The sequence below is a fragment of the Danio rerio genome, chromosome 6 (assembly GCF_052040795.2).
Source record: "Danio rerio strain M-AB ecotype USA chromosome 6, GRCz13ab, whole genome shotgun sequence".
Classification (NCBI taxonomy): domain Eukaryota; kingdom Metazoa; phylum Chordata; class Actinopteri; order Cypriniformes; family Danionidae; genus Danio; species Danio rerio.
The window spans coordinates 16,003,991-16,018,646 of NC_141026.1; the positions used below are offsets into that span (position 1 = coordinate 16,003,991).

The 14,656-nt window shown below is 36.2% G+C and overlaps 1 protein-coding gene and 1 long non-coding RNA gene across 2 annotated transcripts in view; one reads left to right on the top strand and one right to left on the bottom strand.

The window, feature by feature from the left end:
• Nucleotides 1-6,903: 6,903 nt before the first annotated feature.
• LOC148679693 (uncharacterized) overlaps nt 6,904-14,656 on the bottom strand; it is a 120,361-nt gene continuing 112,608 nt past the window's right edge. Inside the window, exons 2-3 of the long non-coding RNA XR_015944644.1 lie at nt 12,861-13,151; nt 6,904-6,940 (exon numbers count right to left, since the gene is read on the bottom strand). This is a non-coding gene — a long non-coding RNA (uncharacterized LOC148679693). The remainder of the gene's footprint in view (nt 6,941-12,860; nt 13,152-14,656) is intronic.
• Nucleotides 7,432-10,756, top strand: dph3 (diphthamide biosynthesis 3). The gene is given in 3 exon segments (NM_001159824.2): nt 7,432-7,618; nt 7,940-8,014; nt 10,218-10,756. Coding segments are annotated over 3 exon segments (258 nt in total). The 5' UTR covers nt 7,432-7,510; the 3' UTR covers nt 10,293-10,756.

Here is a 14,656-nt window from a genome sequence, read left to right on the forward strand (position 1 = left end):
GGGGCTACGTTTCTTTGCAGTTTTTGTTGTCGCAAAAACACCAGAGGCTCCAGTGTAGGCTTTTTGAGATCTCAGATTTTTCTCACGAGTGCCATTCGCGCCTGTTGTTCTTACATAAATCCACCAGAAGCCGCTGTTGACTGACTGTTTACTGACTGACGGACCAATCGACTGACCCACCCTCCTCCTTCCCTAAACCCAATCAATAGGATTTTCAAAAGCACAGATTCACCTGCCTACCCCCTTCCCTTAACTCACTCGACAATTTTAAATATCAATCCAGAAAAAGAAAAGCCCTCGTCTGATTTTTACCACGTTTTCATTCTCACCCTGTTATTTACGTGTTTATTTTATTTTTTGGCTTCTGTTTTTGTCTTACCTGCTTTCGGGAACTGTTCTTCACCAGACTCTAACCTCGTTGTCGTGATCAACTCGTCTCTGTGCCTTAAGTCCGTCAACATACAGGTGAGCTAACTGAACAAACTAGTAGGAGTGGGACAGCATACAGTAACACTTTGTAATAACTGCAGCTACATATGCTCTATTCTTAACATAACCATATTTAAAATGTGCTTAATAATTGTATTTTCATACTTAGTAAATGATTAATTTTTCATTACTAAATTAAGTATTGCATTATTTACAAACCAGTTGTATTTAGGAGTAGTTGAAGGTTTTTTAGGATAATTCAGAATGAGTTAGTAAATGATTAATAAACTATTGAAATCAACGTTTATATGTCTTATTATTCAGGCATATACTAATAGTCAACTAATATGTTAATAAATGCTTTATTAACTCAACTTCATGCAGTTTTGTGACCTAATCTAAAGTGAGGACTATTCATGCTTTATAAATCCCTTTTAAATGACAAATAAAGGCTCAGAATCAAATGAACTATAATCTTTGCAATCTTTTCTAAAATGTAAAATTACTGTAAAGTTTAAACACTGCTGAATAACAGGAGTGTCAAAATACAACAAAACTGGATAAAACAACAAAATAATAATTAAACAATGTAATAAAATGTAATGTTTAAACTCTACATGATTTTATTTTAGATCAGGTTGCAAAGATTTATTTTTTATTTGAAGTACAGTTTCATTTGTGCATCTTTAATTGAATAAGAATGAATAATGTCATTTTTCCTGTTAAGAATTTAACTGAGCCTTTATTTGTCATTTATAAAGGATGTATAAAGCATGAATAGTCCTCACTTTAGGTCACAAAACTAGGTGAAGTTGAGTTAATAAAGCATTTATTAAAATACATAGTAACCATTAATATATGCCTGAATAATAAGACATAAACTTTAATATTAATAGTTTATTAATCATTTACTAACTCATGCTGAATGATCCTAAAAACCCTCAACTACTCTTAAATACAACTGGTTTGTAAATAATGCAATACTTAATTTAGTAATGGAAAATAAATCATTTACTAAGTATGAAAATACAATTATTAAGCACATTTTAAAAGTGGTTATAAGTCAAGAATAGAGCATATGTAGCTGCAGTTATAAACTGCTTACTAACGTTTATTAATGTAGAGTTAATGCTTAACGGATAATTAATTCACTATTTGCTAATGCTTAATAAATGAATTATAGTGTGTAGTTATTATAAAGTGTTACCACTAATAAATTATTAAATAATATGTAGTTACAAGTAATTAAGGTAGCTGTTATGTAATGTAATGTAATGTAATGTGTATTTATATAGCGCATTTATTGTGTATGGTCGTACACCCAAAGCGCTTCACAATCATGAGGGGGGGGTCTCTCCACACCACCACCAGTGTGCAGCATCCACTTGGATGATGCGACGGCTGCCACAGGACAACGGCGCCAGTGCGCTCACCACACACCAGCTTTTTGGTGGAGAGGAGAGACAGTGATAGAGTCAATTCGGTGAAAGGGGATGATTGGGAGGCCATGATCGTAAGGGCGGATAGAGGGACTTTGGCCAGGACACCGGGGTTACACCCCTGCTCTTTCACGAGAAGTGCCATGGGATTTTTAATGACCACAGAGAGTCAGGACCTCGGTTTAACGTCTCATCCGAAAGACGGCGCCCACTGACAGTTTAGTGTCACCTTCACTTTTACTGGGGCATTAGGACTCACACAGACCAAAGGTTGAGCACCCCCTGCTGACCTCACTAACACCACTTCCAACAGCAACCTAGTGTTCCCTAGTGGTCTCCCATCCAGGTACTGACCAGGCTCAGCCCTGCTTAGCTTCAGTGAGTAACCGGTCTTGGGCTGCAGGGTGACATGGCTGTGGCTGTTATGCTCATGAACTCTCATGTTGTAGTTAAAGTTAGTTCATGATTAGCGTGGGCCTTAACTCATCATTAATTTATAATAAAGTAATGTTTAGTTTCCATCAGGGGTCACCAACATGGTGCTCGCGGGCAAGGATCACATGTGTTGCCCGCAGGCCTGTTCTAAAAATTGCTCACCATAACGCCACTTACCAGTAAGCTTCATCTAATATAGAAGTAATCATTTAAAAATGTAAATATTTGCAGAGATATATAAATATCATTAATTATTGATGAATATCATAAATTATTACCAAAAACATAAAGTATAATTAAAAGTAAATTGAGCAAATTTGTTAATTGAGAAGTGTTTATCAAACTGGTAGCCCTCCACATTAATCAGTACCCAAGAAGTAGCTTTCAGTTTCGTAAAGGTTGGTGACCCCTGGTTTACAAATTCATACATCATTATTCATGTACTATTATAGTAAAATGTTACTAAAATATCTTAAATCTGACATTTCATCTAAACCAAGATGATGTTTTGTCCTCTAAAAACCTTTTAAAGGTCTTTTTAGCCCTTGCTGTCAAAATGTTATTAGCATTAGCAATGCTGTTTAGTATGTTTAGAACCGGTTAATGAAGATATTTACATCAGTGCCAGTTTGCTGATGTGATACATTAAGACATCTTTGAGCTGCTTATTACATTTGCCTCATTTTAATTTAATATACCGAAGAATTGTTTTTTCAGTTCACAGAATTTAGTTAAACATGTTTTTGACGTCGCTTTAAGTTTTTCAAAGTCAATTCACACCTGTTACTCCATCAGAACATCTTCTCACCTTAAACAACTGCCCTTTGTGTTTGCATTCTGTGCACACAGAAGCTCTGTGACTCGTTCAGCACAGCATTCCAGACCAGGTGTAGAAAAATAAGCGCGAGGCACTTGAATAGAAGTCTCTTTGTTTCTCCTTCATGCCACAGAATAGATGATCCAGTGTGTTTTATATGGTAATTCAATTTGACAATGGAACATGTTAAACAAATTCAAAGGAATTAGGATATAAAATTAGGAAAGTAGGATGTTAATCTGAGCTGTTTCAGCTGACAGAAACTCCCTGACGGATCTTAAAATATATATTTATTTTGTCTCAAGGCACATTTCTAAAAAAAAAGAAAATTGAATAAATAAATAAACAGAGGACTTAAATGCCCCACTTGAAATATTGCCTAATACTGGCTTAGTCTGGTCTGTATAACCAGGCCTTATTCTTTCTTCTGACATCTTCATTGCATGTATTTAGATAGATCTAAGATAAGTTCCATAAACCTAAGACCATGAAAAACAACTTGTTTTTGAAGTGGCAGGCACTGTGATGGAGGAACCCTTCAATGAAGCACACAATTATGAACCAAAACCATGTAATAACTGGCCTATAATTTTTATTGGTTATTGGTTATTGCCAAAACAATGCCAACCCACCAAGGCCTTGATTTCTCAAGAACCATGTATATGTCATGCATGACATCAATGCACTACCTTTTAAGTTCTATGATTGCAAGCTGGATCCATTCTAAATGCTTTGAATTTGGAGGCCATAGCAACATTTTAAACTCTGCATCATGTTTTTCTATCGATTCTTGAACAATGCATGTACATGTTTATGTTTAAAGGATAGGTTAGCCTTGCGAAAGAGGCAGTTTTATCCAGGGAGCACAACTATTATGAAGCAGTGTACCTAGTCCCAATTATTTTAAGGTTATTGTAGGTGGCCCATGTTTTCCAACAATCTACACACTCCCTTTACCAGCTTATTCCCTCATACTGCACCCTGGTGCTATTAGTTTGGATGTGAGGCCCCTTGTTCATAACCCAGACGAGCCCCCATTTGTTACTATTTTCCTCTCTAATATAATTGTTTTTTTTTATTTTATTTATTTTTTATTTATTTATTTACTTTTTTTTTTTAATTTTGGTGCAAAAATCACAAAGGGTCTGTTTAAAGATGGTGTGTATGGAAAATGCCTCAATAAAGATGCCTCCTCTCCTCTTTCTCTCGCGTTTGCTAAATCCACGTGTCCACTCATTTCTGATCTATGACAGATATAACGTTACACTAAAGTGTTTTTTTTATTTATTTATTTTTTTTAACGTTACACTAAAGTCCGCTTAGTTTAGTGCGGGTTATTACAAAACTGACGTTTCCGCACTTGACCAATTACAGCATTCTGTTTAGGTAAAGAAAGAAAGGCAATATAAATCTAATAATAATATTATTATGTGATCGCGATTTTTTTGCTCAGAGGAAATACAGTTGTCTGAGCAATATAGTTTTTGCAGAGAGGGAGGCACCTATAATAAGGCTAAACATTATTGAATACCCACGAGACACTTGTGACTTTATATCACATTTGCATTATTTTAAAAAAATGTTTCTTTCCTGTTAAAAATAAATATATTTCCAATCTGATATGTAATGGGAAGAAAAAAAAGTAGCACGAGTTCAGCTGATGGTGGATTCGAACTGATGTTATGATTAATCGCGTCAAAAGATGATGCTGTGCGCCTTACAAGGTGCGCCACTACTGCTGTTTTATCTCACTGCTCTTTACTCATCACGTCTCTATCAATCAGGCATCGATGGGCGTAAACCCTGAAAAGCTAGTCCAACTAGATGCGCTATTTGCAATTAGCCTAAAAAGACACTCCGAAATTGTCTTTTTTTCTCCCCCCTCGCAGGGGCCCCTAGTGCGCACGGGCCCCTGGGCCTGTGCCCATAAGGCCCATTGGTTAATCCGGCCCTGCCGGAGCACCAGGAGGAAACCCATGCAAACATGGGAAGAACATGCCAACTCCACACATAAATGCCAACTTACCTAGATGGAACTCGAACCAGCAACCTTCTTGCTGTGAGGCGACAGTGCTAACCACTGAGCCACCGTGTCACCCATACAAACACCATATCTATGATATTATGGGGATGTTTGCTCTAATTTTGGAACACTGTTTTCATAACAAAGCCTGAATTCTGATAATATAAATGAGAGTTCTTAAAAAGAAGCCATTTTTACTGCTGTCCAAGACTACTTTAGGGCATGTATTTGGTGACTTGAGCCACTTTTGATTTTCAAGGAAGAAGATCAAGCATACAAATGCTGCATTATTGCATTTTGTTTGATATACAATTTTTGTGATTATTACACATTTAAGAAAAAACAAGTAGTTTTCATAACCCCATAATTGTTACAATAGCCACATGGAAGCCAGTTCTAGGGAAAAATTTGTTCCACTCAATTACAGTATTTCCTCAAATAGCCTAAATCTGTTTGACCAATTAATCCCATTCGCATTGGAAGAATGAATGCTTGTCTCTGAGTCTTTACTCCATTATGTCATGGTAACTCACTCATCTGTAAATGCAAGCTTGAAATCTCTAAATCCAATTCAGTACTACTGACATTGGATTTTCACAGAATATGGGAGGATTATTTGAGAACATTGGTAGAGTAAAAACTTGTTGCTAAAGGGTTTATTCCAAAAAACAAGAGTCCTTGAGTCTTGTGTATTCATGTAATTTGAGTGAGAATAGTTATTTGGAATTAAAATACTAGGATGCTTCTTACTGAATATGGCAACCCACATACCAAAATATTAGTCTGGCTCTGCTCTGGCCCAAACAATCGGCGTTTGCTTGGCCCACATGCCGCAGTGAATTACAGTACATGACTGAACCAAGTCTGGATTCCAAACAATGGCCAAACATAGACCATATCTGGGCCAAGTCTCAGCCAAGTTAATAACCCATAACTGGGCCAGATATGTTGGTGCATCACAACTGCAACGAAATTAATGAACCCATGAAGCGTTGCGCTTTTTTCTCAAAGCGAACTGATTGGTAGAATTGTTTTCCTTATTCAAAATAAAAAAGGATTTAAATGAGGGTCAAGATAGGCCAAACTTACATGGCCAATTCATTCATTCATTCATTCATTCATTCATTCATTCATTTTCTTTTCAGCTTAGTCCCTTTAATAATCTGGGTTTGCCACAGCAGAATGAACCGCCAACTTATCCAGCACATGTTTTACGCAGCGGTTGCCCTTCCAGCTCCAACCCATTGCTGGGAAACATCCATACACACTCAATCACACTCATACACTATGGACAATTTAGCCTACCCAATTCACCTGTACAGCATGTCTTTGGACTGTGGGGGAAACTGGAGCACCCGGGGGAAACCCACGCGAATGCAGGAAGAACATACAAACTCCACTCAGAAATGCCAACTGACCCAGCCGAGGCTCAAACCAGCGACCTTCTTGCTGTGAGGCGACAGCACTACCTACTTCGCCACTGCATTGTACATGTCCCACATATCAGTTATTAACATCTGGGCCAAATACTACTTTTACATTTGGACCAAGTATTGTGTGCCACTAAAGACGGTGCCACTTCTACCAAACCAGGGCCATGTTTGGACCACATGCTGTATGCCGGTGCCGAATGTCTGGGCCAGAATTCTTTGCTACCTGAGAATGCAGTACTGCTTGCTATTTTTAAAATGAGGGTCAAGATAAGCCAAACTTACATGGCCCATTCATTCATTCATTCATTCATTTTCTATCCGGCTTAGTCCCTTTATTAATTAGGGGTCACCACAGTGGAATGAACTGCCAGCTTATCCAGTTTTAACCAGTCTAGACTGGTTAAAGCTGTTTTTACAGCAGGGAATTCTGTAAAAAATGCTAAACTATCCTGAGCCAGACAAATATATTTTTCTTATAGTTTAATAAGTACTCCTTCAACTCAAATTATTACATTTTGGAAAATGTAACATTTTTTATGGACAGTTACTACTCTGAAATGGCACCTAATAGAAGGAATTACCCTTCCAGTAGCTTTTAACTGATTAAACAAATGTAATCTAGAAATTAATTAACATATTTATTGGGCCAAAATAGTTAACACATTTGCTGCTAATGTGCGTTGGGAAATTTAGGTTAAAAGGCAATTAGACCCTCAGTCAAGTCATCTGTAACGTTAACAGCACAAACAGCAAAATAACTTGTACAACACATACCAGAGACGAATGCGGCATCATATCGATAGAAATGTCTCCTCCTGGTGGCAAAGTTTAAAACAGATTTTTGACGTCTTTCTCTGGATGGCACGTCAAATTTGTGCGACACTAGATGTAACAGCGGGCGCACGTTGAATCAGCACCGGCGAAGACTTCTAACATGACGGTTTTTCACGACGAGGTCGAAATAGAAGATTTTGAGTACGATGAAGAAACAGAAACATATTATTTCCCTTGTCCTTGTGGCGACAGATTCGCGATAACAAAGGTTAGTTTGTTCTACTGAGTAAGCATAATATAGACAGTCATAACTTGATCCATAACTGTACGTTATCACGATCTAGGCTAACCATTTACTTATGTGTGAATGACTTAATGTATTGTTTTTCTGAAGACTTGTATGTTCATTGGTTGTCATTGTTTGTGAATGAAATCTGAAGGACTACAATAAAAACACTAATATAATACAAATTAAAGAGTGTCAGAATGACAATTTTAAACTACAGTCACAATTAATGCAAAATAATAATACTAATAATAATACCAGTTGTTTATTAAGAGAAAACTTTTTTTTTTTTTTACTTTTTAGGAGGATCTTGAGAATGGTGAAGAAGTGGCCACCTGTCCAAGCTGTTCGCTAATAGTAAAAGTAATTTATGATAAGGTAAGGTCAACACGACAATATTCATTTATACATATGTATTTTCTTGACTTGGATATGGATAATAAATATAGTTTTTTTTAAATGTATGCATGAATAAGGAATGTGTTATTTATACACTTGCATCAGGGCTCTCTTTGTTATGTTTTGTTTACACTTTTACATATTTGGTAGTCTTAAAAGCTTTGTTAGACAGCAAAGGTAGCACAGAAACAACACTTGAAGTGGCATAGTTGTTCTAAAATGTGGTTGGGTGCGAGAGGTCTGCCATGTGGATGGCAACATCAACAACTTGAGGTATCAAGATATTTGTGCTGTCCTTTACATTACAAACCACAGAAGAGGGCAAATTCTGCCCCAGGATAGCACATCAGCCTCCACATTAAAGTTCCTGAAAGCAAAGAAGGTCAAGGTGCTCCTGGATTGGCCTGCCTGGTCATCAGACATGAACATTATTGAGTATGTCTGGTAGGGTTGGGCCCATAGACGATGCCATCGTTCATCGCCGATGGCCAATAGACAAAACGATGCTGAGCCGACATCTCCAATGCTCCGCCCTGTCCCCGTCGCAAACCCACTCACGAAAAATACACACTCAGATGTATTTACACTAATACATCTTAATGTTTAAAGGGCATTTTATAATGAAAATGATCCACATCTACACCGTGTTTTACCTAGCATTTCTGAACAGCCCTCCGTCCAATGAAAACGCACATCACATGACCACAAACACACAGACACACGTGGTGCTCACTGCACAGCCACAGGCTTCTCTCTCAGAGCTCCAGAGTTAGAGTGCAGTGCACGTCTTTATCAAGGTTGCTTCGCTGGATCGTGTCTCATTATAGTTGTTAAATGTGATATTCAGACATCCCAAGTCTCCCAGAAGTTCAGTCTATCACCGACCAACCCCCCAACCTGCTTGCTGTTCACATGATGACTATGCTATCGTCCATCGCAATGTTTCACATTAGACATCGTACGATGCCACATTGGTCAACATCGCCCAACCCTAATGTCAGGACCATTAAAGATGAATCCAAAGGATTTTGATTAACTGGGAATCCTGCAATATTGCTTTCTTTGCCATTCCAGATGTCTTTATTAAAAAGTTTTTCATTGCAGAGATGTATGGATGCGGCCTTCCAAGTTGATGACAGTCATACACAATATTGATTCTTTTTCCACTGTAGCATGACTTATTATTCTATACTGTACATTATTTCTGTTACGTGACAAGACTTTTTTCTCAGCTAAGTCAGACCTTACTGTCTGTATGAAATAATTAAAAATCAAGGCATGATCATATTTTGTTTTGGTAAAATAAACATAATTTAGAGGCCTTTGCCTTTCATGTAAGCCACTTTTGATACTAAATTGCTTAATTGATACAAAGTTTTTAATTGGTGTTCCTAAAACTTGGATGGGTGACGAGACTTTTATCAGGTAGTGTACAAATAAATCCTAAAGTGAAAACTTTAGGATTTTAAGTAGATATTTTAGAAAAGACCATCCAAATTAGCTGTTTTTATTATTTAGTTATAAAGGTCTTTAAACTTAAAAAGATATATGTAGAGAGGCATTAATTTCACCATGACTTTCTTATATATATATATATATATATATATATATATATATATATATATATATATATATATATATATATAAGAAAGTACACTGTACACTGTATGTGTATATAGTACACTGTAAAGTATATAGTACACTGTATGTGTATATATATATATATATATATATATATATATATATATATATATATATATATATATATATATATATATATTATTGCAGTGTTTATTATGAATGATTTAACTGTGCATACATTTGTAATGTTTAAAGTCCTTAAGAAATCTAAATCGAGAGTGTTTACAGCGACATGAAATGTCACTCACATAAGACCTGCCAATAGCAAACAACAACAATACAGATAATTCCTGATGGAAAATGTGTCACAATATGTAAAAATACTATTGCAATGTGCATCTAATGCAGACTTTAAAATGGCTTTTTTGTTGTATTCTGTTCTCATAGTATTCTGAGGTGTACGTGTATTAATTTACTACTCTTTGCCCTCTGATCATATTAAACTTCATCTGATTTAAAGATAAAATTAGGAGAAGTTATTCAAAATTTTGTTACGTTATTTAAAAGTTTAACATCTGCAATGCATGTTTTGTTCTTGTAGGAGCAGTTCATGTGTGGAGAAGTAATTGAAGCACCAAAAACATCAGAAAACAAACTGGAGTTGGCTCAGAGCTGAGACGCTGATATGACTCTTTCAACTGATAATGGACTGTCATTTCACACTCACTCACTACATATGCAGATGTTTTCTGAAGAAACCGACTGGATCTCATGGACTTGATATATTTAGCGCCAGAATTTTGCACATTAACTACTATTCTTTTCAAGATATTTATTTTTTTAGAAACTTTTAAATATATGCTGTGTTCTTGTTGCAAAATAAACGCACAGGAAGTTTGAACACATACATGCATGTTCATTATAAAGACTTTACTTTTTTGGTGCCTTTTCTAAAATGCCGCTTGGTGCTCCGTGTCAGTCAGTACTGTTGTTGGGTTTATTTTCACAATTTTATACCTCTTTTTACCAGATCTGTCCTTACTAGCTTTTTAAAACTGAAAATGATTTGGAACTGTGGATCTTACAACGCTTTTGGCATTGAACACAATAAGGCACAATGAACAAAACTTTACCCCATGACTTAAAAGATCCCTGATTATGATTTCACTTTTTTAACTTATTTAGTGTGTAATGCTGTTGTTTGGGGATAAACAACACTTGCAAAATTGCTCTTCAACTGCAAGTTGTACTTGCTAACCTCCCATCGTCTCAATCGCTGAGATGTACATCATTGATTACATCACACAAGTCCAGTACTGGTGGAATATCTGAATGTTTAAAAAGGTATATGCATCAGTAAGGAAGGTTTTATTAATATACTTGCGTCTTGATTCTTTCTGTTTTCTATACACATTTACATACAGTTGCAGTCAGAATTCTTAAACCCCAATTGAATTTTTTTCTTTTTGAAACAAAGAATTGCCACAGCAGTGTAGAATCAAATTACTTTTACCACTTTTATTGTCACATCATCAGCAGCACATGTACTTTGAGTGAGCTTAGGTGCTGGCTCCAGACAGTACAAAATACAGACAGTGCAAAATACAACAGCATACTCCCCCCACCCCACCACAGATTAAATAAAGAATAAATTTAATAGAATAAATTAACAGTGTATTAACACATTGCAGCTCCCTTCCTAAACAGAACCAAGCTATTAAAAATAGCTGACTGACCACCTGTTAAAAGACATGCCACTATAATGTTAAAATAAAGATGTATTTATTACCTCTTAAATAAATTCCAAATGAAGTGCCATAACTTTTGAACACCAGAGGGCGCCATTGTTCATTAAAAATAAAAACTCCAGACAGGGTGTATTGCAGTAGGAGAACTACACCAGATACAGAATTCGCATGTATTTGTTTGTGGTCAAATTGAATGACTGTAGTTGTGCTTGAAAACAGGAGCAAGAGCATGATCTGAAACCAGCAGAGCAGTGCTTCTCATCCAGTGAACCTCAATACTAGTATAGTTTATTTTTTTTATTTACTACAAAAATATTGATGATGATAGAATATTTAAATGAACTAATTAAGGCCTTTAACAATTATAATTTTAAACAAAGATATATACATACAGTGCTCAGCATAATTGAGTACGCCCCATTTTGAAAGTGAATATTATAATCCATGTTTACATTTACATTTGCATTTAGTCATTTAGCAGACGCTTTTATCCAAAGCGACTTACAAATGAGGACAAGGAGGCAATTTACACAACCAAGAGCAACAATGAATAAGTGCTATAAGCAAGTTTCAGGTCTGTAAAGTCTAAGAAGGGAAGTATTAGTTGAAAGTGAATATAGGCAATTTATTTTGGTTTATTTAAACAAAACATGTTTATAAAACAGATATATTTATTAAATTAAAAGTTTTGTCACCAAACATTTAGAAATTAAAAGATAATGCAATTAAATTTAAGCAAAATATTGCAAAAAAAAAAGTGTGTGTGCGTGTGCGTGTGTGTGTGTGTGTGTGTGTGTGTGTTGTTACAACCTATACAAAATTTCAACTAATTTTTCAATTTTTTGGCTTCTCTTGACTTTTCCTCTTTTTTTAAATTTGTATTTAATATTTTTCTATAGCATACATTTGGGTGTACTAGTTTTTGGATTTATTTTTATTTTGGGTGCACTAGTTAGATAACCTCCAGATTTGGCTTCAGTACTTACTAATCTAATGTATATGCACAAATATAATATTGTATAGCTTCCTATTAAAAATATGAATTTAAAAGATAGATTTGTGAGGGGTGTACTTATATATATATATGCTGAGCACTTGTGTGTGTGTGTGTGAGAGAGAGAGAGATGAACACACACACACACATATATAAATATAGATATATAGATAGATAGATATTAAAATTAGAAAAGTTGTATACATAAGTAAAAAATTATAATAAAATGCTATCAGCCTTTTTTTCTCGGCTGTCAGCCGCATATATTTAAGAGTTAATAATAAAACAATAACAATGTCATAATTTTTCTTTAAGCACATTAATCTAAGCTTTTTTGTGTGTTATTTATATTTGACCGATATCCATCATAGTTTATTTGTTCATGCTAAAGCTGTCGTTTAATAATTAATGGAAACTGTATGTATAATAAGTACAGAAACATTCATTCATTTTCCTTCGGCTTAGTCCCCTATTTATCAGGGGTCACAACAGTGGAATCAACCACCAACTATTCCAGCATATGTTTTACACAGCAGATGCCCTTCCAGCCGCAACCCAGTACAGGGAAACACCCATACACACTCATTCACACATACACACAAATACACTTTGGACAATTTAGTTTATTCAATTTGCCTATAGCTCATGTCTTTGGACTGTCGGGGAAACCAGAGCACCTGTAGGAAACCCACATGAACACATGCAAATTCCACACAGAAATGCCAACTGACCCACCTGGGACTCAAACCAGAGACCTTCTTGCTGTGAGGCGACAGTGCTAACAACTAAGCCACTGTGAATCCCCCTAAATACAGAAATGTTATAAGTTTCTGTGTGGAGTTTGCATGTTCTCCCTGCCCTCGCGTGGGTTTCCTCCGGGTGCTCCGGTTTCCCCCACAGTCCAAAGACATGCGGTACAGGTGAACTGGGTAGGCTAAATTGTCCGTAGTGTGTGTGTGTGTGGATGTTTCCCAGAGATGGGTTGCGGCTGGAAGGGCATCCGCTGCGTAAAAACTTGCTAGATTAGTTGGCGGTTCATTCCGCTGTGGCGACCCCGGATTAAAAAAGGGACTAAGCAGACAAGAAAATGAATGAATGAATATATTAGCAATTTCATAGTTGAAACACTGCTTCAGCAACAAGTCAATCCTGGATCAGTGCCTCGAATTAATCCCTTTACTGTATCCATCGGGTATATTCACCAATCATAATTTGGCTTTCATTGAATTCCTGTCATCTCAATCTTGTTATTTGGCTTGTCAGCAGCAGCCAGTGTATGTATGTGTGTGTGTTTTCTGTCCTTCAGATGATATTGAAAGGCTCATCCCTCTGATGGCTGTGGCTTTCCTCATGAGGCAACAGCGGGAAAACTGCATTCGGTCAATAGCATTTTAACTGACCCTGTCTCCGAGGCCATCACTGATAGGATATGGACTGCCACACGCCCTTATATTGCAGTGTTCTAAATACTATCTTGTATTGTACACACTCAAAAATATCTGCCGAGATCTTGGAAGTCTATTAAAAATATTTATACTTACATCTTTTCCACCTACAATGGAAATAATATATAAAATATTTTAGGATATTTAATGCTTGCATGACCAATTTGAAGATAAAAAGTCCATCATTATGCCTTTGTTTAAATAAAACCAAAATTTTACTCTAGCCCACTGTCACCTAGGTCTGCAGATACAGAGACTAATGGAAACAATGAAGTACACACCAACAGTCACAGGAGCAATGCCCTCTCCCAACTGGGAAGATTGGAGTTCCTATGAGCTGTACCAGATAAAAACAACAACAAAAAAATGAACATTTTTAACATTTCCAACTTTGCTTAGTCTAGTAGACAAGCAGCGTAAGCAGACTTTTAATTTGACTGGTTCCAGATTGGTCTTGGCCTTCCTTACATAATGTGTCTGTCTCTTTCTCCCCCATACCCTTAGTTCGGGTGTATTTACTGGTGATGCTTCCTGCAGATCACCAAGTTGTCATGAAGACTTGAGCTTATAATTGAGATCTGATGATCAATCTGAGTATCAAGGTTCAAAAGTTGCTCATGGAGTTCTGAATCACTCATGGAGGTAGGAAGGAACAGACTGAAAGACACATAGATTTATCAAACAAATACAGATGTGTTAACAAAGATAGGAAGAGGGACAAGTGCAATTGAACAATATAGACGTGGGTTCTAAAAGTGCCTTTAGCTTTTGTTTAAAGTTTAAAATAATATTTTTAAAGTAATTTGAAAGGCCTGAAAAAAGCAAAGAAAAAACATTCATATCTGAACACCTT